Source organism: Nuphar pumila, chromosome 12 (genome assembly GCF_984573655.1).
Source record: "Nuphar pumila chromosome 12, dmNupPumi1.hap1.1, whole genome shotgun sequence".
Taxonomy (NCBI): domain Eukaryota; kingdom Viridiplantae; phylum Streptophyta; class Magnoliopsida; order Nymphaeales; family Nymphaeaceae; genus Nuphar; species Nuphar pumila.
Window position 1 is genome coordinate 8,505,741 of NC_143260.1, and position 25,566 is coordinate 8,531,306.

Genomic DNA, 25,566 nt, shown 5'->3' on the forward strand with positions numbered 1-25,566 from the left:
CTCTGACCTCACCACTACCAAATCTAGGGCATCCCCCGCCTCTCTCTCTCTCTCAAGCGCCCGTCTCGGTATCTCCGGATCTGCAAAATTCCTTTGCTTCGGTAAGATGCTCACGCATTTCTTCTTCTTTTCTCGTAGTTTTCTTTTGAGGGACTCTTTCAAAGATCGTATTTGGGGTTTTTTGGATTTTAGTAGTTTTTTTTTCCAAGTTTTCTTGTTGGTTTTCTGAATCATTTTAATCATCTGTTAAGTTCATTTGGGTTTCTGGTTTTTTCTAAACGCATCGTTTTTTTATCGATTCTTTTCATGGGGAGTGGGATTTCGGATCGTTTCTGTTTGTTTCATCGTGGTTTTCTCTTCAGATCCTATTTTGGTGAGTGCTACGTTGATTTTTTTAAGATCTGGAACTTCTGAGTTCAAAGTGGGGTTTTGGGATCACCATTGTATTTTAGATGTATAGTTGATTTTAGGGTTTTCATTGTGCACAATATTTCTTCGGTTACGTTTTGGGGATTTTGGACGTACCGACTTAAGAGTTTACTATATTGCTCACTATCTATTAGGTTTTTATAATCTTTACATGGTAGGTGAGCTCCCTTTGTGGGTTTTCAACCTATGTCACACTGCTCAGCTGCTAAATTCTGGCATATTTTAAACAAAAATAGCATGAAGACACAATACAGCAGTGAGAATGGAGTACCTCGCAGCCATTGACTTTGGTTGCGTTTCAGTTTGGTAAGGCCCTGTGCGCGCACCAGCTGCATTTTGTTAGGAATCTGATACTTGGTTGAAAGTTTTTCCGGCCAAGAATTAACCCTTCTCCTCCCCCCTTAATGATTGGTAGTTTTTTCTGCCTGCACCCACTCATCAAGAAAACTGAGTTGCATCTCCCAACATTTCCCAATTTTCTGGATTGAACACTCCTTCAGTTCTCATTTTGTTTGAGTTGATTGTTTTCCCAATGCCCCCTTCTACAAGTATCTATGTTCTTTTCCTTTCCCCTCCCTGAAACAAATTTGGCAATTTTGTCTATCTTCAATTTTTCTTTCTCATTATTTGAATTTGAGGTGCTTCCGGGAAGATACTGTGTTACTGAATCATGCATGCTTGCAATTCAAAGCATATGCTGTTGTTAATCATGTTTCCTTTGAATTTGCAGGCTTGTTTTAAACGTAACAAGAAACACACTTATCATGGAATCTGACAACATGGGTACCGTCGTTGTTGAAGGGGATCCAAACACTTCCAGCACGTTGCCCCCTAGCGTGGACCTTGGTACAGTTGAAGCAGCCCAAGATGGTACAACCATTGAGCCTATCTACAAGGACCTTATTTCGGTCGGTAGGGATATGAATCAAGCACCATTTCTTGAACCAGCTCTTGGAATGACTTTTGATAGTTACAAAGAAGCAGAACAATTCTACAATACTTATGCTAGGCATGTTGGATTTGGCACTAGAATAAAATGCACGAGCCGTTCGAAGGTCACTAACGAGACTAATCGTGTGGTTATATGCTGCAACAAAGAAGGTTTTAAACCAACAAGAAAAATAACCACCTTTTCAAAACCAATAACAAGGATTGGATGTATGGCAAGGATGCGAATTGTTAAACAAAATTCTTCAAGGAAGTGGGTGGTGACCGATCTCCACCTTCCACACAACCATGTATGTTCTCCACATATGGCACGGTTCTATAGATCACATAAACGCTTGGAGTCTGGAGGTAAGAAGGAAGCTAAATTGAATTGTGTCACAGGAAATAAAGTGAATCACTCCTTTGATACATCAACCATAGATGCAGAAGGACATGCACATTTATCTTTTGGCCAGGAGCAAGACAGAAAACATTTAAAACTTAAAGAAGGTGATGCGATGGCACTCCAATGGTTCTTTAAACACATGCAGTCCATGAACAAAGGCTTCTACTACTTGATGGACTTTGATAGCGAAGGACATTTGAGGAATGTGTTTTGGGCCGATGTTAGGTCCAGGGCAGCGTATGAGTATTTTGGAGACGTAATTACTTTTGACACAACATACTTGATAGATGGTTATGAAATGCCTTTAGTTTCATTTGTTGGAACAAACCACCATGGACAATCTGTGTTGCTAGGATGTGGCTTACTTGCAGATGAGACAATAGAATCATATATTTGGCTGTTTAAATCGTGGTTGAATTGTATGTCAGGACGTTCTCCAAATGCTATTATTACTGACCATTGTCCATCTATACAAGTAGCAGTTCATGAAGTCTTTCCTGCAGCACACCATCGTCTATGTTTGTGGCATATCTTGAAAAAAGTTCCATCAAAATTGGAAGGATTAACTGATTATAAGACAATCAAGAAAGCTTTAAAGAATGCCATTTATGATAGTGTGACGGTTGATGAATTTGAAAGTTCTTGGAGAAAATTGATTGAAGACTTCCAACTTGAACATGATGAGTGGCTCAATTCATTGTATGAAGTTCACCATCAATGGGTGCCAGTTTTTGTAAAGGACACATTCTATGCAGGAATGTCCATTATCCAACGTGGTGAAAGTGTCAATACCTTTTTTGATGGATATGTGCAACAGAAGACCACTTTGAAGGAGTTCATTGAAAAATACGAGGTTGCTCTTAAGAATAGTTATGAGAGAGAGGCTCAGGCTGATTTTGACTCGTATGACACAATACCAATTATGAAGACTCGCCTTTATTGTGAAAGCCAACTTGCAAAAGTGTACACAGGAGGAATATTTGCACAATTCCAGGAGGAGATATACGGCACTTTCAACTGCTACAATATTGAGCAAACTAGGACTGCTGATCAAATTGCAATATATACACTCAAAGAACGTATTTTTGACAAGCATGGCGACATGGTTGGTGTCAAGGATTACCAAGTCATCTCAAATGAGGCTGAAATTGAGTTCCATTGCATTTGCTGCTTATTCCAATGTAAAGGTATCCTCTGCAGGCATGTGTTATATGTTCTTAACCATATAGGTGTGAATGAGATCCCAAATCGTTACATTATCACACGTTGGAGAAAGGATTTCAAGCGTATTCATCCCTTGCATACTCGCTCTAATAGTGTGATGCCAATGGATGCACTTCAAGGATATGATGATTTATACCAGCGGTTTATTCATCTTGTGGAAGAGGGTTCATTATCTGCAGATAGATATGAGGTTGCAGTTAAAGGAATGACAGATCTTATGGATAAGATTCTCGCTGTGGGTGAAGATGCAGGTAAATCTTACACAAAAGGTGGTAAAACACACAACAGTGGTGCTGATGTTGATGCTACCAATAAAAGCAAACGCAGCAAGAACTGTGGAGGTAATACAACCCCAGTAATGAATGCATATGTTGTACGAGATCCTTCGAAGGCATGGCAACAAGGTCACGTGAAAGGAGGGCGTCATAGATCTGGTGGAGAGCTAGGGGCAACCAATAAGAAGCGTTGATGCAGTAAATATTGGAGACCTGGTCAAAAAGGAAATTTTGCAGGGTGGTAAGTTCTTGGCAGTTTTATATTACTACTTAATTATTACTTACAATAGTTGTCCTAACCACTACATTCAGTCAATATTCTCTGCAAAAGCAATGCGACAATATTATGATGTCGACTGTCAATTCTTTGTTGAGTTTTATCTTCGATGGTGCTACTATTGAAATAATTTTAGAAATAAATCTTGCTTTCTCAAACCTGGATCTTGATTGCATATCAATGAAGCTCTTTTGATTGTGTGGTTACACACACCATGAAGGAATTTGCTGCCAGAATCAGGTAAATGATACTCAAAACTTTTTTCATTTCAATACAACTCGAATTTTTCTCTGCATTCTTAGGGAATAATTGTTTATATTTGGTTTGTAACTTCAAGGCGTTGAACTTGGCTAATAGGCAATTGATGAAGTGGATCACGATAAGATCATATTCAAGGGGTGAAGCACCTGCATTTTGTCTTTATTGTGTGGCATATGTGCTATTTATATCTCAAGAGTGTTAACTGGGTCTTTGTCTATGTCACATGGGTGCGGGTGCGGGTGCGGGTGCGACACGGGTGCGGCGCAATTCCAAAAAATTTGGACACGGGGACTCGGCTATATATATATATTAAAAAATATATATTATAAATATATATATTTTAAATATTATAATTATATATATATAACAATAAATTAACACATAAAGATTGTAAATTTTAAAGCAAAAAAAAAGCAATTCTTAACAACACAAACTTACCAAAATATAACACATAAAGAAGCTTGTGAGTGTGATAAACAACAAAACTTATCATAAATCTGCCTCATCGTCTGAATTAGAAGGAAGAACAGGATCGATGTAGTCCATGTTGAGAGTATGTAAATTATGTTCTCCCTCCAAGTCAAAATCTTCTGGATTTACATCCCAATTCTTGGATGGTCCACAACTGCATCAAAAAATCACTATATTAGTATCTAACTTAAAACTTTGAATACAAATATGAAATATTTAAATACAAACTTTGAATACAAAGAAAAAAAAGTACCTATACTCTTCTTTGGTGCGGCGAGAAATTAATCGTAGATTTGAGTGAACATATACCAAATCCTCTGCTCTTTTACTAGTGAGTTTGTTTCTTTTAATGTTGTGAATTTGAGCATATGTACTCCAATTTCTTTCACAACAAGATGATGTAGCAGGTTGAGATAACAACTTCATTGCAAGACGTTGCAGATTTGGTGTCTCTGATCCATATGTTGCCCACCAATTAAGGGGATCTTCCTCGTCCCTTGCCACAAGTGCTGCTAAAGAATCAAATCTTCCAGTAGAAAACTTGCCAAACTCACTATTTACAACCTTAAACATGTGAGGATCATTAAAAACTCTTCCCAAATATATCATTCTATTTCTTGATATCTCAGGATCTTCATTTGGAGAAACACGACCAACACCTGCTGTCAACCATTTTTTTGCATAGTATTTTGGATTGAGAGAGTGTGCCATGCAATGCAAAGGTGTATTGCTTTTATCCCATCTTCTCACTAAAACTGAATGTACATGATTGTAAAATTCTGAATCATCAAGTGCAATATCTTTCTTCTCATGTTTAAAAATGATACTTTGAACTTTTTCAATCATATTGTCCCACATTTCATAAATTCTATGAAGCATGGGTACATCTCTGTCAACTTCTCTCAGCATTTCCCAAATAGGCTCTGTAAATTCAACAAAATATGTAATTTTATCCCACCAAAAATCATCACAGATGCATTTTTTGATAGCTTGAGCCTTGACATCATCTTCAGTACTGTAAAAATCCCAATCTTGATCAGCCACCATCATCATCAATGCATTCTTGAGTTGCTTAATTCTTTTTATCATAACAATTAGAGAAGCAAAACGAGTTTCAGCAACTTTCAGTAACTTGAGATCAGAATGCCTATTAAATATAGAAAGGGCATGATGATGGTTTACAACAAAATTTCTAATATTTCGAACATCATGCTCTATTTCCTCAATCCATAAGCACATTTCATGTGCATGTGCATCATCTTTTGATGGATTGCATATACTCTTAAGTGCCAAATTTAAACTGTGTGCTGCACAAGGAGTCCAAAAAATATGTGAATATGTATCTTCACTTGCCAAATTCATTCCTGCACGACTGCAAACTGGAGCATTGTCAGTAATGATTTGCACCACACTTTCTTCACCCACTTCTTTTATCACTTCAACAAATAATCTCTTTAAATATTCAGCATCTTTATACTCTCCAGATGCATCAACAGTCTTCAAAAAGATTGGCCCATTTAGTGAGTAAGCAATGAAGTTTATCAGTGGTCGCCTTTGTATATCAGTCCACCCATCAGAAACAATCGACACTCCATGTCGTTTCCATGCAAATTTTTGGGTCTCTAGCAAGTCTTCAATTCTATTTTTTTCCTCTGCAAGAATGACTGTTCTTAGTTTTTCTGAACTAGGAGGCACATAACCACTCAAATTGCAATTAGCCAAAGATGTAATCATATCTTTCCAGTATGGACTTCTAGCTACATTAAAAGGAATTGAGCTTGAGTAAAAGAATCGACCAATCTTTTTATCAATTTCTGCTCTTGCCATGTTTTTGAATGACGCTTGTATTGTTTTATTGCTTTCCATCTTTCTTTTCTTTAAAAGCTCTTCTTGTGTATCACTAGCAGTAGGAAAAGACAAATTAATCGAATCGCTTTTCATCTCTGCAATTTTCTTCTTTTCAGCTTCCTCTTGTTCTTTTTTTAATTGCTTTAACATGTCTTTGTCAACCCCAGAACATGCCCTAATTCCTTGACCACGAATATGCAAAAGATGTGCTTTCACACGCGTATAAGAACCTGTGAAAACAGTCTTACATAGATTACAATGAAACTGCACATTCCCACCACCACCACTACTAGCTTTTATCCCTTTTGTCACAAGCCTCCAAAGTGGTTGAGAAACATCTAATTCAGGGTTAGAACTTGAACCAAATGTATTGACACTACCGCTAGAACTCGCCATTATATCTGAAAAGTGAAAACTGAAAAGAAAATAATTAAATAAGTAAATAAAATAAAGTTAATAAAACAGGGAATATTGGAGGGGCCGAGCCCCTCTTCTGCGAGCAGAGGGTGCAGGGAGGGGGGCCGAGCCCCTCCTCTGTGAGCAAAGGGTGCAGGGAGGGGCCGAGCCCCTCCCCTGCGAGCAGAGGGTGCAGGGAGGGGGGCCGAGCCCCTCTTCTGCGTGCAAAGGGTGCAGGGAGGTCCTCTGCGAGCAGAGGGTGCAGGGAGGGGCCGAGCCCCTCCCCTGCGAGCAGAGGGTGCAGGGAGGGGCCGAGCCCCTCCCCTGCGAGCAGAGGGTGCAGGGAGGGGGGCCGAGCCCCTCCCCTGCGAACCGAGGGTGCAGGGAGGGGGGCCGAGCCCCTCCTCTGCGAGCAGAGGGTGCAGGGAGGGGCCGAGCCCCTCCTCTGCGAGCAGAGGGTGCAGGGAGGGGCCGAGCCCCTCCCCTGCGAGCAGAGGGTGCAGGAAGGGGGGCCGAGCCCCTCTTCTGCGTGCAAAGGGTGCAGGGAGGGGGGCCGAGCCCCTCTTCTGCGTGCAAAGGGTGCAGGGAGGGGGGCCGAGCCCCTCCTCTGCCAGCAGAGGGTGCAGGGAGGGGCCGAGCCCCTCCCCTGCGAGCAGAGGGTGCAGGAAGGGGGCCGAGCCCCTCTTCTGCGTGCAAAGGGTGCAGGGAGGGGGGCTGAGCCCCTCCTCTGCCAGCAGAGGGTGCAGGGAGGGGCCGAGCCCCTCCCCTGCGAGCAGAGGGTGCAGGAAGGGGGGCCGAGCCCCTCTTCTGCGTGCAAAGGGTGCAGGGAGGGGGGCCGAGCCCCTCTTCTGCGTGCAAAGGGTGCAGGAAGGGGGGCCGAGCCCCTCTTCTGCGTGCAAAGGGTGCAGGGAGGGGGGCCGAGCCCCTCCTCTGCCAGCAGAGGGTGCAGGGAGGGGCCGAGCCCCTCCCCTGCGAGCAGAGGGTGCAGGGAGGGGACGAGCCCCTCCCCTGCGAGCAGAGGGTGCAGGGAGGGGGGCCGAGCCCCTCCTCTGCGAGCAGAGGGTGTAGGGAGGGAGGCTACGAGCAGGGTCGACATACCTGACGGAGGGGGAGACGGTGGCTGCCTGTCGCCGGAGTTCAGATCGCCGGCGTGGTTGCAGGAGAAAGCTGCAGGGGCTGAGGGGGAGAGGCAAAATCGAGAGGGTAAGCCCCTCTCCCTGTCGATAAACCCCTTTTAGGGTTCGGCTGCCAAAAAAAATTTGGATCTGGGTCGGGTTTGGACCCGACCCGACCCGGATCCAAAACAAAATTTAAAACTCGAACTGGACAATTTTGGACTCGGTCAAAGTTGACCGAGTCCAAAATGTGGTTGGACTCGGCCCGGACTCGTTGACCGAGTCCGACTCGGAGTTGACAGAGTCCGGGCCGAGTCCAAAGCCGCACCCGAGTCCGCACCCGAGTCCGTGCGTGTCGACGCGGGTGCGGCAACCCTTTAGCCGAGTCCGTGTGACATAGGTCTTTGTAGTGATTGCCATTGTCATATATAGAAGCGTTGATGGTTGGACTTGGGTCAGATTCTTTGTTGATAACCTAGATGCTGGAAACAGAAGCATTGATCTTAATTAGATGCTGACTGGCTGTGAGTGACACTAGCAAGACTTGGTCTTGGAATTCAGATTCAGTTCCCTTGGAAGATCCACAGTTGGGTGGGAAATCTAATGCATGGCCAGAAACACCTGAATTGATGGGAAGAGAATATTAGCAAACTGTCTGTGCCACTATATTTTGTTATTGTTAAAATGTAAACTGCAATATATATATATATATATTATTTAATATTATTATATTTTCTTTTATTATTTTCTTTTTCTATTTTCTTTTTTAGCATCTAGTTCAATAGAAACTAGATATTTTGATCCAGTCAAGTTCCTGTTGGAACTTGACTGTGCAAGTAGCTGTTGGACTGTAGTCCAACAGCTATAATAAATGTTGTTGGACTATAGTCCAACAGCTATAATAAATGCTGTTGGACTATAGTCCAACAGCTATAATAATAAATGTTGTTGGACTGTAGTCCAACAGCTATATTAAGAGACGTTGGAATCCAACGTCTCTTTTTGGAGAGCTCAAAATGAGCTCTCCTCTCTCTCCCATTGTTTTGTATATATAGGGGTGAACCCCTTCAATGTAAATAACCATGCTTCTTAAGCATTTTGTTCATGAATAAAGTATTATTTATTTTTCAAGTGTTCTTCCCTTTATACCCTTTCAAGGGTCATGCTTGTAATGTCTCCAATAGACACTTGTTTGTGAGTTATTTGTGCATTTGTTGAAGACCACCATTTCATTACAGTTATGAGCTGGCAATCAAGTATATGCATAATCTATTATTGATCTCATATCAATATGATCAGTTTGGTTATCCTGGCTTTTAGTGCATTATTACAAATTGAATATGGGATTATGAGTTAGGTGTGGATTTATGATATTCACTTGGATTTTTGCCATGGACAGTCCTCCATATGATAGGGCTGATCGGAGTCTGAACCTTAATCCATCTTTTATTAGTAGATCAGCATTGTGTTCAAACCCAACCCAATCCATGTTGGGCCTGCTGGCAGCCTCATTATTTTATAAGATCTGGGGGAATTCATTGATACAGAAAACATTGGTAGTCTTTGTTAGTGGACAAAGGGAAGCCAATATTAAGTGGGTGTTTAAAAGGAATTCTTTTTGCCGGAATGGAGTATGGGCTGTTCTTTTATAAATTTTGCTAAATATATTTATCTCTCTCCTTCAATATCTGACTTTGATTTTTAATTTGAATCTAACATTTATGAGCTAATTCATATAAAAGGAAAAATTTCCTTCCCTGTGCTTCTTGTTTGCAGCAAGCATATGCTTGTAATTTTCAGTGGGTGGCAAAGCTGAAACAAAATAGGCGGATGCATGAAGTGCTGTAAGCAGAAAATGCTTTAATGTGCAACATAGAGATCTTGATACATGAAGTGCTGTAAGCACAAGATGCTTTAATATGAAAAGTATAGATCTTGACCCTACTAAGAGTTGAATCTGTCCACAAAGGAGCATATGGGAACCTGTTTCCAATTTCTCTTCTGTGTTCTTTTGCATGTTTGATTCTGCAAAGAAATATGTCATCAAAGTGATGCTGCTGTTAATAAGGGTACCAGGGACATGACAAAATGAATAGACAGCAGCAGAAGCAAAACTTTTGAATCTCAATTATTTGATGTGAATATGACTTTTTCTTTTGTTCTGTTTTGTTGGCATAGAGGCATTTAAATATTGATTTGCCATGCGTGCCTTGTGAAATTATTGTTGGTTTACATGTGTTTAACTGGCAAGGCAACACACCTGCAAAACTTTTCCCTTGTCTTGCCCTCAACACAGGGTTGTGTTTGGGTCAAGCCTGGTTTGGATGTGAACCTTGATAAAGGATGTGAGAATAGAAGACAATAAGCTTTGGTAAAGGACCAAAAATTCTGCAATTGTGAAATGATTAAAAGGCAATTAAGAGAAGGCTCTAAATATTTTATTCTTTCACATGAATTTCTGCATATCTGATTGAGTTGATCACCGAGAGTTTAGCTTTAGCGCCTCTTCAAGAAGTTTACGATCAAACTGAATGAGGTAATCTGTTATAGTTGATTAGTATGTGCCTCTGCACTTCTTTTATGCCTAAGCCCAACACCAAGGATAAATGAAGGGCTTTCAAAAAGGAAATCTGTGGACATAAAAATGGTATGCATCTTGAAAATTGGAGCTTGGTTACTCTTCCCTTGAACAAGAGGGGACTAGGCACTAGAAGGCATGAATTGATAAATCATCAGTGGCTTTTATCTCAAGACGACAGTGAATGGCAGGGAGGAGACAACTATGAAAACAAAGTATGGATTCTCCACTGCACCTTGTTCTTGGAAAGAGTACATCATGAGAGGACGAGGTTCTATGTAAAGGATTTGGGTGCCTTCTTGAACGGTGTTAAAAGGTCAAGTAAATATGACATTTTAACCACTAGATATTTGAGGGTTACATGGTTACTGTAACAATCTCTTTTGGAATCACATGCATTTATGACCACTTGCACCATCATCAACAACATAAAAGTAAATGAATAGTGTACAGGGGATGTCCTGGTGGATTACAATTTGATGCAGTCTTCAAGAACTTCTTAGCATAGGAAAAGTTGATTAGAGGCTGTTTTAAACTTCTAGTAACCCAGAAGTTGAAATTGTTTGGAAGAAGATGAAAAATGGATCTTTTCCTGTTAACTACTATATTGAACTATCGCTGGCTCACCTCCTTAAAAAGGCTATTTGGAGCAATGATGCTTCACCTCAACTGCTGTCATATCACAAACCACTATCCATTAAGAAACCTTCTTGTGAGCCAGTGTGTGCTTTGTTTTTGGTGACTAAGAGTCAAGAACTTGGGCTTTTGCTCATTGCCCTTTGCTTGTTTCAATGCTTTCACATGGCTGGAAGAGGGCAATATTCCATTGTAGCTGTACAATTGCAAGGGCCTCTTTCTAGCAACATGGAAACAATTTAGGAGTCGAAATTGGTAAAGGTTTGGAGATGGTGGTTATTAACTTTGTCTGGTGATTTAGAAAGAGTGCCACAAATACATCTTCATTGGGCCCTCAATTTTATCCTTGCTACACTGCCATACATGAAGGGAGGAGGTCAACAATTGGGCTCAAGATACATAGCCAGGCTCAGATCCTCTTCTGTATCAACTCATGTAGATTAGGACCTGCCCTTATACTAAGGGCCCAGCAGACTCTGATTATACTTTTGCATTATAATGCAGGATACCTGTCCAGGTTGGCCACCTCCAGCATTTATATATGGAGTCAAGTTTCTTTTTTTGAAATAAAAAAATGAGGAAAAATTGTAAATCATTGTTTTAGATCTGAAACAGGAGGCAGGTAATTTTATCTTATGGTTCTTTTTATACTTGTTATTTCTGATCAATGTAGTAGATATGATTAAGCCTTGATTCATATTTGATGGATGGTTGGATTAATGGAACCACATAGTTTGCTTACTACTAACGTCGTCTACTGTTGACAATTTCAAGTTAGCATCTGCTTTCTCATTCTGCACAGCTCTGTTCAAAGTGTTGAATTGAAATGAGTGTTGCTATTGATACATGCTTTGTTAAGTGCTATAAACTCGCAACAACTATGATGGTTTCCATTTGCAGAGAACATATTTATGGTGGTGCTTTTGGCAGGAAGGTGACCTGAGCAATCTTTGCTTGGGCATGAAGGGCTTCTCTCCAGACGATGACGTCACTTCTAGTTGCAGAAGACAGAAAACAGACGTGCATCTGTTTCCAAAGTAGATTCCACTGCAACTCAGGTTTCACTTTAAAGGATTGCCAAGCACATATCCTAGATAGAGTACACAACCATTTCATGGCTGCATTTCGTACCTCCGATGATGTACAGCAGGGACCCTGTTTGGTTCAAGAGGCTGGTTGAGCCAAAGATTGAAGATACATGACCCCCTAATTTAGGACAGCTAGTTCAACAACAGAACAGATTTTAAAATTGAAGTTTTGGCATGTACCATTATGGGCCCCGACTTACCTGGGATAGTATGTATGAAACTCCGAAAGTAAGACCTGAAATATTTTGTGTAGATTGATGTGAATGTTTATGAAAGTTCATATTTTTTCTGACTTATACCGTGGCCACAAATCTCAATCATGTTCTTAGAAGCTATGCAAGGCGATGGCAAAACTCATGCTAGATACCTCTGTTGGGTTAAACCACCACGTTGGTGGTGGTTACCCACGATGTGGGTAACGCTTCCCACATGAAATGTTCCTTCCGTTAAACCTGAAAAACAGAGGGAACGGTTACTCAACCGTTCCCATTTCGTGGCTTATAAAAGGGTCTCATAAGCAACCCTTTCAATAAGAGAAAATACAGAAATTTTGAGGAGGGAAGAGGTCGACTCACCGTCTGCATAAAGAGGCCTGCGCTTGTGGTGGCTGCGGACAGGCTGAGTTGAAGAATCCCTTTCTCCGGCGACCTCCAACCTCCGTAAATGGCAGCATCAGGTACGTTGTCTATATTTTATTTTTCTGTTTTGTTTGCTATGCAGGGCCACTGCTACAGTGACGCCGTCTGGTATGCCTCCTCGCCGGAAAGTCACGCCGGACCCAACATTTGGGTTATGGGCCCACACCCCGCTTCCGCTGCGGGGTGTGCTCCGGTTTTGACCAGAAACGCAGGTCACCGTGGGGTGACCCTGCTGCTGGTCACCGACGCTTGTCGCCGGCACCGGCGACTGTCGCCGTTGGGCGACAGTATAATAATAATAAAAAAAAGAAGACTTACCTGTGTCGTCTTCAATACTCCGGCGTTGATCGTCGGCAGGCGCCGAGGTTGTTCGACGGCAGGCGTTCGCCGACTGTCGGCTGCATGGGTCGCCGGCAGGCAGCGGCAGAGGCCAGCTCCCTCTGCACATTGCTGTTGCAGTTGCTGTCGCCCCACCGTCGACTGCGGGGTGACCATTGGGTCACCGACGGTGGTGGCTGACACCTCCTCGCCGTCGGGGTTGCCGGCGATCGTTCGATCGTCGGAACCGGCGGCCACACCCTGCAACAAAATCGAAAAGGGCAAAATAGGGTTTCAGAAAAACCCTATTTCGACTCTTTACGTTTTTGTTTTTCGGGTCGGGTTCATTTTCTGAACCGGACCCAACCACCCGAAACCGATCCATAAAGTGATTCAGATCGGATCAGGGATTCAGGTGGGGACCCGCTCGGGTCCGACCCGGATAAGGTAAACCCCGGATCCAGCGGTTACCGGGTCCGACCCAGATCCAGTACTTATTGGGTCCGACCCGGATCCAGTAATACCGGGTCAGACCCGGATCCGGTCTTAACCGGGTCCGACCCGGATCCGGTCTTAACCAGGTCCGACCCGGATCCGGTCTTAACCGGGTCCGACCCGAATCAGGATTGTACCGGGTCCGACCCGGATCCGGATAACCCCGGGTCTGACCCGGATCTAGTAAGCAGTCGGGTCTGACCCGGATCCAGTAAGCAGTCGGGTCTGACCCGGATCCAGAAGGGTCCAGGCACTATTTGGCCTGAACCGGATCAAGGACTGACTAGTGCCCTTCTGGGACCGGTTCGGAGCCATTTTTGGCCGGTTCCTTCCAGTTTCTCACCAATTCCGAGATGCTAAGACCCTGTTTTCTTAAATATAAGAAAATATAGGGGTTTTGGCATACGGTTATAGGGTTTTAATGAACTTTTGTTCATATTTGACCCGGTTCATAAGGTTCAGAACCGGTTCAGACCCTTGGATGACCGGTTCAGGGTTGTTTCAGACCGGTTCAGAGTGCTTTAAGACCAGTTCGTGATACATATGACTGGTTCATTCAGTTTAAGAACCATTTCTAGGGTCATATGTCTAGTCCATTCGGTTTACGGACTATTTTAAGATATAATTTTGCATATTAGCATTAAGGATAGTTAAATGAATCAGTGTTTTCATGTCACCAAAGTGACTGAATACACGTGAGTCATAAATGAATTTTATACTATCATACAGTTCCTAAGCCGATATGCACATTGTACTTATATTCATGAAACGATAGACGACCCAAAGGTAGTTTTATCGTGTTTGGAATTTAAGTAGGGTAGAATAAGGTAAATGTGTCGAGATACATCACACATGTGTATCCAAAGATACCTTGTGTTGATGGTCTATCTTCACAAGAACCTTAGTTTTACCGAATATGGTCGGTAGGCGAAGTGGTTTCGCGTGTCGGAGCTCTTACCAAAGTAGGACTCCGATGACCCCCTTCACTCGCCTGGAAAGAAGCATATCAAGGGCCTTTATCATTTTGCTTTTTCCACTAAAGTTTTAAGTCTCGTATGAATGCTTCCTGATACATGTCTTTTGTCATGCAGTTTCTAGTTCTGTGATTTTAGATGGCTCTAGCTCAATTCCTTTTCTAGATGGATCAAATTTTAGTGATTGGAAAGAAACTGTTTTATTTGCATTAGGGTATATGGATCTAGATCTGGTCCTAAGGATAGATGAACCCGCTGCCCTCACTGATCAGAGTACTGCTGATCAAAAGATTGCTTTTGAGAAGTGGGAGCGCTCGAATAGACTTAGCTTATTGCTTTTGCAATCTAAAGTAGCTAAGAACATTCGGAGTGCTATCCCACAATGCAGAACAGTGAGGGAATTCATGAATGCCATTGAGGCACAGTTTGTGAGTTCAAACAAGGCTCTGCCAGTACCCTGATGTCAAAACTGATATCTATGAAATATACTGGAGGGGGAAACATTCGTCAACACATTTTGGAGATGAGAAACATAGCGTCTCAGCTGAATGACATGAAGCTCACTATCTCTGATTCTTTCCTAGTGCATTTAGTTCTAACGTCCTTACCCTTGGAATACGGACCTTTCAAAATCTCGTACAACACACATAATGATGAATGGACATTTAATGAACTTATGTCCAAGTGTGTTGAAGAAGAAAAGAGGATGAAAGGTGAGAAGGTGCAAAGTGCACATATGGCTTCTCATACGTCCAAGGTAGGACCAAGGAAGAATGCATTTAAGAGAAATGCTAGGAAGAAGCCAACTGGGGATAAGACATCCCAAGATAAACAATCCAACTCTGCTCCCATAAAGTGCTTCTTTTGCAAGAAGAAGGGACACATAAAGGCAGATTGCATAAAGTACAAGAAGTGGTTGGAAAAGAGAGGTAATTTGTCATTTGTTTCTCATGAATGTAATTTATTACAAATTCCTGAAAATAGCTGGTGGATTGATTCTGGTGCTACTGTTAATATTTCCAACTGTCTACAGCTGTTCCTGAGCAGAAGGGAACCAACAATGCATGAGAAAAGCATCTATTCGGGAAACAAGATGCGTTCACATGTGAAGGGTGTTGGAACCTGCAGGATTACTCTGGATACAGGCGTAGTTTTAGATCTTCATGATGTCTTTTATATTCCATCGTATAGTAGAAACTTAATTTCAATTTCAAAGTTGGATAAATTTGGATATTGTTTTAAGTTTGAAAATTCCAAATTGTTCATATTCAGAAATTCAATTGAAATTGGTTCTGCATCAGTTTATGATGGTTTATATAGATTGAATGTGAAGATCCAAACTCAGGAGTCTTTGAATTCTGAATACGCATTAGTTGGAAATAAACGTAGCATGATGAATGATAAATCTTATATACTTTGGCATCGAAGGTTGGGTCATATCTCTGAAAAGAGAATAAAGAGACTGGTAAATGAATGGATCTTGCAATCTCTAGATTTTACTGACAAAGACCCATGTGTTGATTGCATAAAGGCTAAGCATACAAACACATATAAAGAGGGTGCCAAACGCAGTAGTGAGATATTAGAAATTGTCCATACGGATGTATGTGGACCATTTTCCCCCTGTTACACAGGCGAAAAATATTTCGTTACCTTTATTGATGACTATTCTCGGTATATGTATCTCTACTTGATTTTCGAAAAATCTGATGTTTTTCAGATGTTTAAGGAATTTAAAAAAGAAGTAGAGAAACAAACCAATAAAGTTATTAAAATAGTCAGGTCTGATAGAGGTGGCGAATATTATGGTAGGTTTACTGAGATGGGGCAAAGGGAAGGACCATTAGCGCGATTTCTTAAAGAGGAAGGCATTGTGCCTCAATATACCATGCCTGGTAGTGCCTATCAGAATGGTGTAGCTGAAAGGAGAAATCGTACGCTTAAAGAAATGGTCAGGGCTATGTTGAATTATTCAACACTTCCCATAAAGTTGTGGGGTGAACCCTTAAGGACAGCTGTGCATATTTTGAATAAGGTTCCTACGAAATCTGTGCCTAAAACTCCTTACGAGTTGTGGACAGGTAGAAAACCATCACTGTCTTATATGCACATATGAGGATGTCCTGCAGAGGCTAAACTGTATAACCCCCACATTAAAGCCTTTGATCCAAGAACAACCAGTGGATATTTCATTGGTTATCCAGAAAGATCAAAAGGGTACAGGTTTTATTGCCCATCTCACTCACCACAGATTGTTGAAACAGATAAGGCTAAATTCCTAGAAGATGGTTCAGTAGGATTAAGTGCACTTCAAAGCATTGGTTTTGAGGAAATACAGGATCCAGTTTTATCACCTGTTAAGGAAAACATCGAAAGATACCACATTGTTATTCCTAATGATGGTGTGATTGATCATTCGATTGTTAATGCACAAATCCAAAGTGAACCTATTGTGGACAATGCGGAAGAGCACGAACAGGATGATCAAGTTCAATCTAAGCCTGAGGAACGACCTGTTTGGAGATCCACAAGGATTAGGAGATCTGCCATACATCCTGATTATGTGGTGTACCTTCAGGAGCCTTGTGATTTCATAGATATGGATGATGACCCGTTGAATTTTATGGAAGCTGTTGAGAGCAAACAATCTTCGCACTGGATTGAAGCCATGAAAGAAGAGTTAGACTCTATGGCTAAAAATCAAGTGTGAGATCTTGTCACGTTACCTAAAAGAGTAAAGCCCGTAGGGTGTAAATGGGTCTTTAAGACCAAGAAGGACTCCAAAGGTAACATAGAGAGACTTAAAACAAGATTGGTTGCTAAAGGATTCACCCAGATGGAGGGCATTGACTATAATGAGACATTTTCTCCTGTCTCAACTAAGGAGTCAATGAGGATTATTCTGGCCCTCGTAGCTCATTATGACTTAGAGCTACATCAGATGGATGTGAAAACAGCGTTCCTCAACGGGGATCTGAATGAAGAGGTATACATGGAACAACCTCTTGGTTTCTCTGAAAATGATCGTTTGGTTTGTAAGCTTAACAAATCAATATATGGACTTAAACAGGCCTCCCGACAATGGTATATTAAATTTTCCCAAGTCATTGTGACTTTCGGGTTTACAGAAAACATTATTGATCAATGTATATACCTTAATGAAAGTGGGAGTAAGTTCATTATATTGATGTTGTATGTGGATGACATCTTACTTGCAACCAACGATATGAAGTTACTTTCAGAGACAAAACAGTTTCTTGCATCACATTTTGATATGAAAGATATGGGTGAGAGGCTGCTTATGTTCTTGGCATTGAGATTCGTCGAGACCGAGCAAAAGGGTTTCTAGGCCTCTCCCAAAGATCCTATATAGAAAAGGTGTTAAAGCGATATGGGATGGAAAATTGTTCTCCTACTTCTACACCCATATCAAAAGGTGACAAGCTGAGCCTAAAGGATTGTCCACAGAACGATATTGACAAAGCACAGATGAGTGCTTATCCATATGCATCAGTTGTTGGCAGCTTGCAGTATGCGCAGACATGTTCTCGTCCAGATATTTCTTTTGCAGTAGGGGTACTTGACAGATTTCAGTCTAATCCAGGTTTACCCCATTGGAAGGCTGCCAAGAAAGTCTTGCGGTACTTGCAAGGGACAAAAGACTATATGTTAACATATCATAAAGTTGATCACCTCGAGGTCATTGGCTACTCAGATGCGGATTTAGGAGGATGCCTTGATAGTAGAAAGTCTACTACTGGGTACGTCTTCTTACTTGCTAGGGGAGCGATCTCTTGGAGGAGTGGAAAGCAGACGACCACTGCTGCCCACACCATGGAGGCAGAATTCATTGCATTGTACGAGACTACTTCGCAGGCTATATGGTTAAAGAACTTCATATCACAGTTAATGGTGGTCGATTCCATTGGGAAGTCACTGAAGGTCTACTGATAATGAAGCTGCAGTGTCCTTTTCAAACAACAACAAAAGTACTACGTCATGCAAGCATATGGAATTGAAGTATTTTGTTGTTAAAGAAAGGACGGAGAATCATTTAGTGCATATTGTCAATATTGGTACCAAAGAGATGATCGCTGATCCTCTTACTAAAGGGCTAGCACCGGGATTATATTCCGAACATGTAATGAGGATGGGATTGTTAAACTCTTCTTGACATATGCATATAAATAAAGTGATCACTTTCAGTTTTTTGATTCTCATTTTGGTTATTGTTAATCTCATAAGGATTAGAGATTCAACTAAGGACCTTAAGAATAGAATATAAAGGCCATTCTATTCATCAAGTTATTCCCATAAGGTTTTCTGGTTAAAAGGTTTATCGTCGGAACAAGTGGGAGAATGTTGGGTTAAACCACCACGTTGGTGGTGGTTACCCACGATGTGGGTAACGCTTCCCACATGAAATGTTCCTTCCGTTAAACCTGAAAAACAGAGGGAACGGTTACTCAACCGTTCTCATTTCGTGGCTTATAAAAGGGTCTCATAAGTAACCCTTTCAATAAGAGAAAATACAGAAATTTTGAGGAGGGAAGAGGTCGACTCACCGTCTGCATAAAGAGGCCTGCGCTTGTGGTGGCTGCGGACAGGCTGAGTTGAAGAATCCCTTTCTCCGGCGACCTCCAACCTCCGTAAATGGCAGCATCAGGTACGCTGTCTATATTTTGTTTTTCTGTTTTGTTTGCTATGCAGGGCCACTGCTACAGTGACGCCGTCTGGTATGCCTCCTCGCCGGAAAGTCACGCCGGACCCAACAACCTCTTCCGAATCTTCTGTCCAGACTATTGATCGGCGTGCATCTCCAGTACTGTTTTTCTTTCACTCTGAAAAACAGCTAGGGTAAGCTAGTATCTTCTGGACATCAAGAATAAAATTTTGCAGTTTCAGAAGCGAGGCACTGTTTAGGCGCGACTTATTGCAGATGTATGCGGCTATGGACCTGTCTGAATGTGTCAACATGATAATGGGTGGGATTCATGCCGGCCCACCTTATCTTTGCAATTGCTAATATCTTAACTTGCTCCAGTTGTGTAATTTGCACTTGGATCTACAGATCTTGAAAATCACCTTTGAGAGAGAGAGAGAGAGAGAGAGAGAGAGAGAGAGAGAGAGAGAGAGAGAGAGAGATCCTCCTGTTGCTTGGAGATGGACCTAACTCGATCTAGCATACTGGAGGTCTAGTTAATCATACAAACTGGGTTCCCACCAAATTTTGACAGTGGATTCAGTGTCAGTTTCTTTAGGTCACATGAGCCAAAATGTAGTTTGAGTAGCCAGATCAAGCACAATTCTTAGTAGGGGTGTCAACCGGTTGGAGCTGGTCCGGACTCAAGACTCAGGTACCGAACCTGGATCAACTTTGAGGTGCTGGTACCAGGTTCGGACCAGGTCTGATCAGGTCCACCATAAGAAAAACTATACCCAGGTCCTATAAGGATTACATGGACCAAACACGATCCATACCCAGTAAAATAATAATTTTCTTTTATCTTTTTTACACTGAAAAGCATAGATCTTAATCGAAACTTCTGCACCCAGGTCTGATATGAAATTTCACAAACCATATCTGGCATCATATACTAATCTTATCCTTTGGGTCTAACCCAGATTCTAATTGGGCCTTCTTCTTTATCACCAAACCCTGACCCTATAGGCTTTGGAATGCGCCTGGTCTAGGTCAAACTGGACCCACTGACACCTCTAATTCTTAGGCCAGTTTGCTTCTGGATTTGTTCCCGGCAACAAACTCCATGCATCCAATCATCGCCATCTCGATGCGATCTGTTGGCTGCACTATGATAAAGGGTGAACACATGATGAGCTCATGTTTGCATGAACCTTTCATCCACACTAAAGCTTTTCTGTGGCAGGGCTTATGATATCATGAACCTTGCTTTGATGAAGGGTGAACACATGATGGGCTCATGCTTGCATGCTTAAGAGTTAATCTTTAGTTTCGATGATCCAATAGAAGTGAGATGGTCGTAGACAATTCGAAGGTCATTCAAGGATACACAATTTTGCTTGGCAAATTGCATGGAACAAAAGAAAATTTGTTCCCTAAAATGATAAGAAAATGACATCCAACTTAAGAATAATTGTTTTTCAAATGTTTTTTGGGTAGGACTGCAAGAAGTGAAGGGATGTCAAAGCTAGACAACATAATCCGATTTGGGTTTGGTAAGACTTCCAAATTCAAATCAGGTTCAAATCCCAATACGATAAACATCTCAAATAATCGAATTTGATTAGAGGCCAGTTTATTTATTAATTTATGTATTTATTTGTGATTTTTGCCTTGATGGGCATGGCTGCATAAGGAGATTGGAGCTAGACCTGGCTAGGTGACTCCCATTAGCGGTCAATTATGCCAGATCGGATCAGATTGTGCTTAGTTTTACCTAGGGGTGTCAACGGGTCGAGTTTCCGTACCAAACCCTATAGGGCCAGGGTCAGGGTATGGTGATAAATAAGAAGACCCAGGTCCGGATCCGAAGGTCCAATTAATACATGGAGACAGGTATAGTTTGTGAAATTTTATATCAGATCCGGGCCCAACCCGAGTTTTGATTAAGACCCACAAATTTTCAATGTAAAAATGATAAAAAATATTATTTTACCAGGTATGGCCCATGTCTGGTTCATGTATTTCTTATCTGGTTCGGGTGTGGTTTTTCTTATGGTGGGTCTGATTAGATCTGGGTCCGAATCCGATACCATACCCAAAAATCGGGGCCAGGTCAGGTTCTACCTGGGTCCGTACCAAACCCAACACCCCTAGTTTTACCTACATCCACCCGAAAATATTCGTTTATCATTAACTGCCAAGTTCCCCAAAAATTAGAAGATTAGAGAGGTATTCTAATTGATTTAATGAAAAAACTTGAATATTTATTTATCATCAATTTTTAGAGTGGTATCAGCCTTTATTTTTTATTTCTCTATAAACACATCTGAGTAAGAAAAATACCCAATCTAATACATGTTTTCTACTGATTAAACTGTGATAAACACATTTACCAGTTTGGATCAAGCAAAAAACACTTATAGTTATGATTTTAAAGGGTCTTAGCGAGGGACTTAATGAAAAAAGGTCTTATCCTGAAAATCAAAAACTACAATAAAGGGACCTTAAACCTTAAAAACTGAAATTTGACTTTGAATTAATAGAAATACTTTGATTTTGACAATCTTAAACCATTTGATTAGTTATTTCTTGAATAATCTTTCCAATGGATCAAGGATTGTCCTTACAGAGAGCAGATTCAGTGATCAGACTTGAGTATTTAGCGAAGTACTTACCCCAAAATGCAACATGCATTCCCAGTGCCGCATCCCCACGCGACAAAATGCCGTTAACAACCTCACTGAATCATTGATTTTCCAAATCACTGTTATGTGTAGGGATTTTTTGAAGAAAAGGACCTTTTCAAACATCCAATAAAAATCCTCAACTTGGGTGTTAGTGAGAAGGAAATACAACCGAAAGGTACTCAAGATGGAAGTATACAAATTATATTATTCTATACATTAATTGGAGATGCACTCCTTTGAATGAATTTCTTATCTACACCGAAACAGAGCACATAATCTCTTCCCAATCGATATAACAAACACAGGTTTACGAACCAAAACCACCATCATCATCAACGATTTCAAAAAACCAAAAAATATAAATATAAAAAAAAAATCAACTCATACCAACCACAGGCAATGGCTTCAAAGAAGCAAGACTGCCCATCTTCTCCCTTCTTCTGGACACAGAATAGATGTAGGCCCTCAACAACCTCTTCCTAAACCTCTTCAATTCCAACGTCACATTCTGCTCATCCAAGTACACACGTTTGGTCACCTCCCACCCTTTCTTGGTTAACGATTGTGGGTCTGTCAGCACAGGGTCATCCTTATCATACTGTGCGTACAATGAGCTCTCCCTCGGCAGAATCTTATACTTGATGGACTTCAAACCAAGCTTGGTAGCAGGGTCACCATAGTAAGTCTGGGCAGCCCAATCTGTACCCAATGGCACCACTTGAATGAACACAGTTCCAGGCCTCATGAACAAGAAGTGGGTCATGGCTGCACCATGGACACCCACCATGACCTCACTAGAGTTCAGAGATCTGTATATCTTGGCGAGCTCCGTCGTCCGCGTCGGGCTCAACACCTCGACCTCGAACCCGATCTCCTCGGAGAGCTTCACCAAGCTTTCCTGATTCAGAATTGCTCTTGAATTGCTCCTTGAGATGATCACCAACTTGGGGTTGGAAATCAGCCTCTGCCTGGCCTCGTCTTCGTCCTCTCGCCTACCTTCTTCGTTGCGTATCCCCCTGATTCTAGGCCTGTATGCACCATCCAACAAGTTGCGGAAATCGACTATGGTTTTCGGATCTTCGCGCATCAGCGACGAGTTCACGGTGAGCTCGTTGTGGATGTTGAGGCCTACAATGGCCTCCGAGAAGCAGTGCCTCTGATTGCTCTTTGTGAAATCGATGGGTGCATAGTTTGTATTTTGGAGAGTATGTCACCATACTTGGCTATCCACCAATTGTGGTAGTCCAAGATGACAAAGACCACCTCTTTGTTGTAGCTTTGAGAGGTGATGTACAAAGGGATGATTCCATCATTGAACTCGTGGTAGACATTGCCTGTATAGCCTCCTGTTGAGAAGAAGATAGCAGGAACAGAGTGATGAACATCACAGTGATGGTGCTGAGGGGAGCTTGATGTCTTTATGAGTGTGAACTCATCAATGGTGTTCATAACACTTGTTTCCCATTTTCTAGTATATGGCTTGATCTTGATCACCTCTTCTTGTTCAATGATGTACTAAGGTTTTTTAATTCTTGGATGTGTATTTTAAAGAAAAAAAAGCAATGGTTAATATTATACTAAAATTTGATGATAAAATATTTACATTTTTACATCAATTCAATTTGAAAGAAAGTTTTTTTTAGTAAATAAGTAATGATAATCATATTTAACAGTTCAAATCCAACAAAAAATACTTGAAAGTATGATTTTTAGAGGATCCTAACATGACCTACCTAATTAACAAAGAAAATTGTAGGACTATATATATAAGAATTGAACATATTTGCCCCCATTTTCTCTTTCAGACTCATTAGGTCGCACAGTTTGAAGTGTTTTATGATAGATCCGAACGAACAGTTAGATGTGTTTAGCATGCTTGATTTAGTGAGAACCAACTCTTGAATTTTGTTTTCTGTTTTTAAATATATTTTTATGAGCCGAGAAAATTAAATTGTTGCCCTCATAGCCATTGGTTTCGGATCACCGGAAAACCTTGCATACAAGTCAAATTCTGGTGATCCAAAAGCCGGTTCTCACTAAACACTATAGTTCACATCTATGTTGTTAGACGCCAAAAAACTGCAAAAAACTGCACTTTTTTAAGCGGCCTAACAAGGCAAAATAAGAAAAGGGGCGGCACCATCACATTTCTCTCTCTCTCTCTCTCTCTATATATATATATATATATAAAAGTTAATATTGGCTACTAATGAAAGTACAAAACTAATGAGCTAGAAATCATAGGTGCAAATTGCATCTAACCACATAGATGTGTTATGCTAAGAATCAAGCCTTGGATCATGCTTTTCTAATGTAAAAATATGATCTTTTGAAATATAAATTTTTGGCACATTGTGAGCCATTGATTTTTGGATTCCTTTAAAAACCTAATTACTTATCATAATCATATGATTCAAAACAAGTTTCTTACTAAAAAAAACCATGTAGATCTACAAAAAATTAAAAAAATTTAAAGAAAAAGTAATTTATGCTCATTAGTAGCCAATATTAACCCGATATATATATATATATATATATATATATATATATATATATATATATAGAGAGAGAGAGAGAGAGAGAGAGAGAGAGAGAGAGAGAGAGATTAGGCCCAATTTCTCATACTGCCCCATACAAAAGACTTCAAACAATATATGTTCATCTCTCTCTCTCTCTCTCTCTCTATATATATATATATATATATATATATATATAATGTTTGCTGCTGCCCGGGTAATTAAGAAACCCTTAGTAAAAAAATGTAACATTTTCATTTTTTCAGCTCTTTTGCATATCTAACCTTCTGGATGTGATCTACATACTACATATTAAGTTTAATAGAAAATGACCATGCCATCATGTTTTTTTTATTTGTATGCCAGATTTTATGAGGGTTAAATAATCAACAGCCGATAATATACCAAATTTTGAAACCTCAACAAAACGTGTTTTTGTGTGCATAAACCATGATCCAACAGTTGATTCTTACTATTTTGACCATGCTGAACATATCCATGAGGTAAGATTTGGTCAAAACAGCTTTCACCTATGAATTCTAACCAAGGGATTCCTTACTCATGTGGGTAGAAAATGCTATAATATATAGAGTAATGCGTTGGTGCTGCCCACTTTCTCATTCTGGCCTCTCAAAATTATATTTTTTTTGATCTTTTTTTTCACATCTAACACCATATATGTGATCTATAATCTCTATGTTTTGTTTAGTGAAAACCAGCTTTTGGATCATCGAAATCTGGCCTGTATATAAATTTTTTTGTGATCCAAAAGCAATGGCTTTGAAGGTGCTATTTTTTTTTGGGGTCATAAAAACATTAAAAAAATATGATCAAGAGTCTATTCCCATTAAATCGAGCATGCTAAACACATCTAACGGTTCAGATCCATCATAAAACACTTCAAAACCATGCGGCAGAACGAAAAATGAGGCCTAATATGTGCACTTCTCATATATTATATTATATATATATTAGTTCTATACCATGATACCTTGTGATAAAAAAATTTATTCAAAACTAAAAATATATTAAAAACATATGATAGCATGTCACATGACATCTTAAGTGTCGTCCCCTGTTTCCTAAACACGGGACCCAAAGTAGCGTGTCCTTAAGTCATAAATCTTTATCTATAGTTAAAAAGAAAAAAGAAGATGGTGGTTTTGTTCCTAACAGGATGGTTGGGCACTGGCAGTTGGAACAAGGAAAAGACATATTACATAATAACTTTGAGAACCTTCTCACCTTGCGGACAACTTTATTATTTACATTGTCATAAGATAAGACCTCCTAATGGTTATGAAGATAAACACATGGTTGTTGGAAAAAGGCAAGGGAACGAGAATATACATGGTCCCTCTA

General features: G+C 40.7%; 1 protein-coding gene and 2 pseudogenes across 3 annotated transcripts; 1 reads left to right on the forward strand and 2 right to left on the reverse strand.

Annotated features, from left to right (window-relative positions):
* Positions 1-12,224, forward strand: LOC149819890 (protein FAR1-RELATED SEQUENCE 6 pseudogene; annotated as a pseudogene). 2 transcript variants are annotated; one of them, XR_016426482.1, is made up of 3 exons: positions 1-101; positions 1,160-3,502; positions 11,744-12,224. The product of XR_016426482.1 is annotated as a protein FAR1-RELATED SEQUENCE 6 pseudogene, transcript variant X1 (transcript). The 2 variants fall into 2 exon arrangements; XR_016426483.1 differs by having other exon boundaries at positions 11,774-12,224.
* On the reverse strand, positions 4,020-7,687 carry LOC149819891 (uncharacterized). Its single transcript, XM_089982748.1, has 2 exons — positions 7,613-7,687; positions 4,020-6,519 (listed from the first exon to the last, which is right to left on the reverse strand). The coding sequence occupies exon 2, from the start codon at positions 6,512-6,514 to the stop codon at positions 4,487-4,489; it is 2,028 nt and encodes a 675-aa protein (XP_089838874.1). The 5' UTR covers positions 6,515-6,519; positions 7,613-7,687; the 3' UTR covers positions 4,020-4,486.
* The window catches only part of LOC149819892 (xylan glycosyltransferase MUCI21-like), a 17,658-nt pseudogene continuing 3,844 nt past the window's right edge, over positions 11,753-25,566 (reverse strand).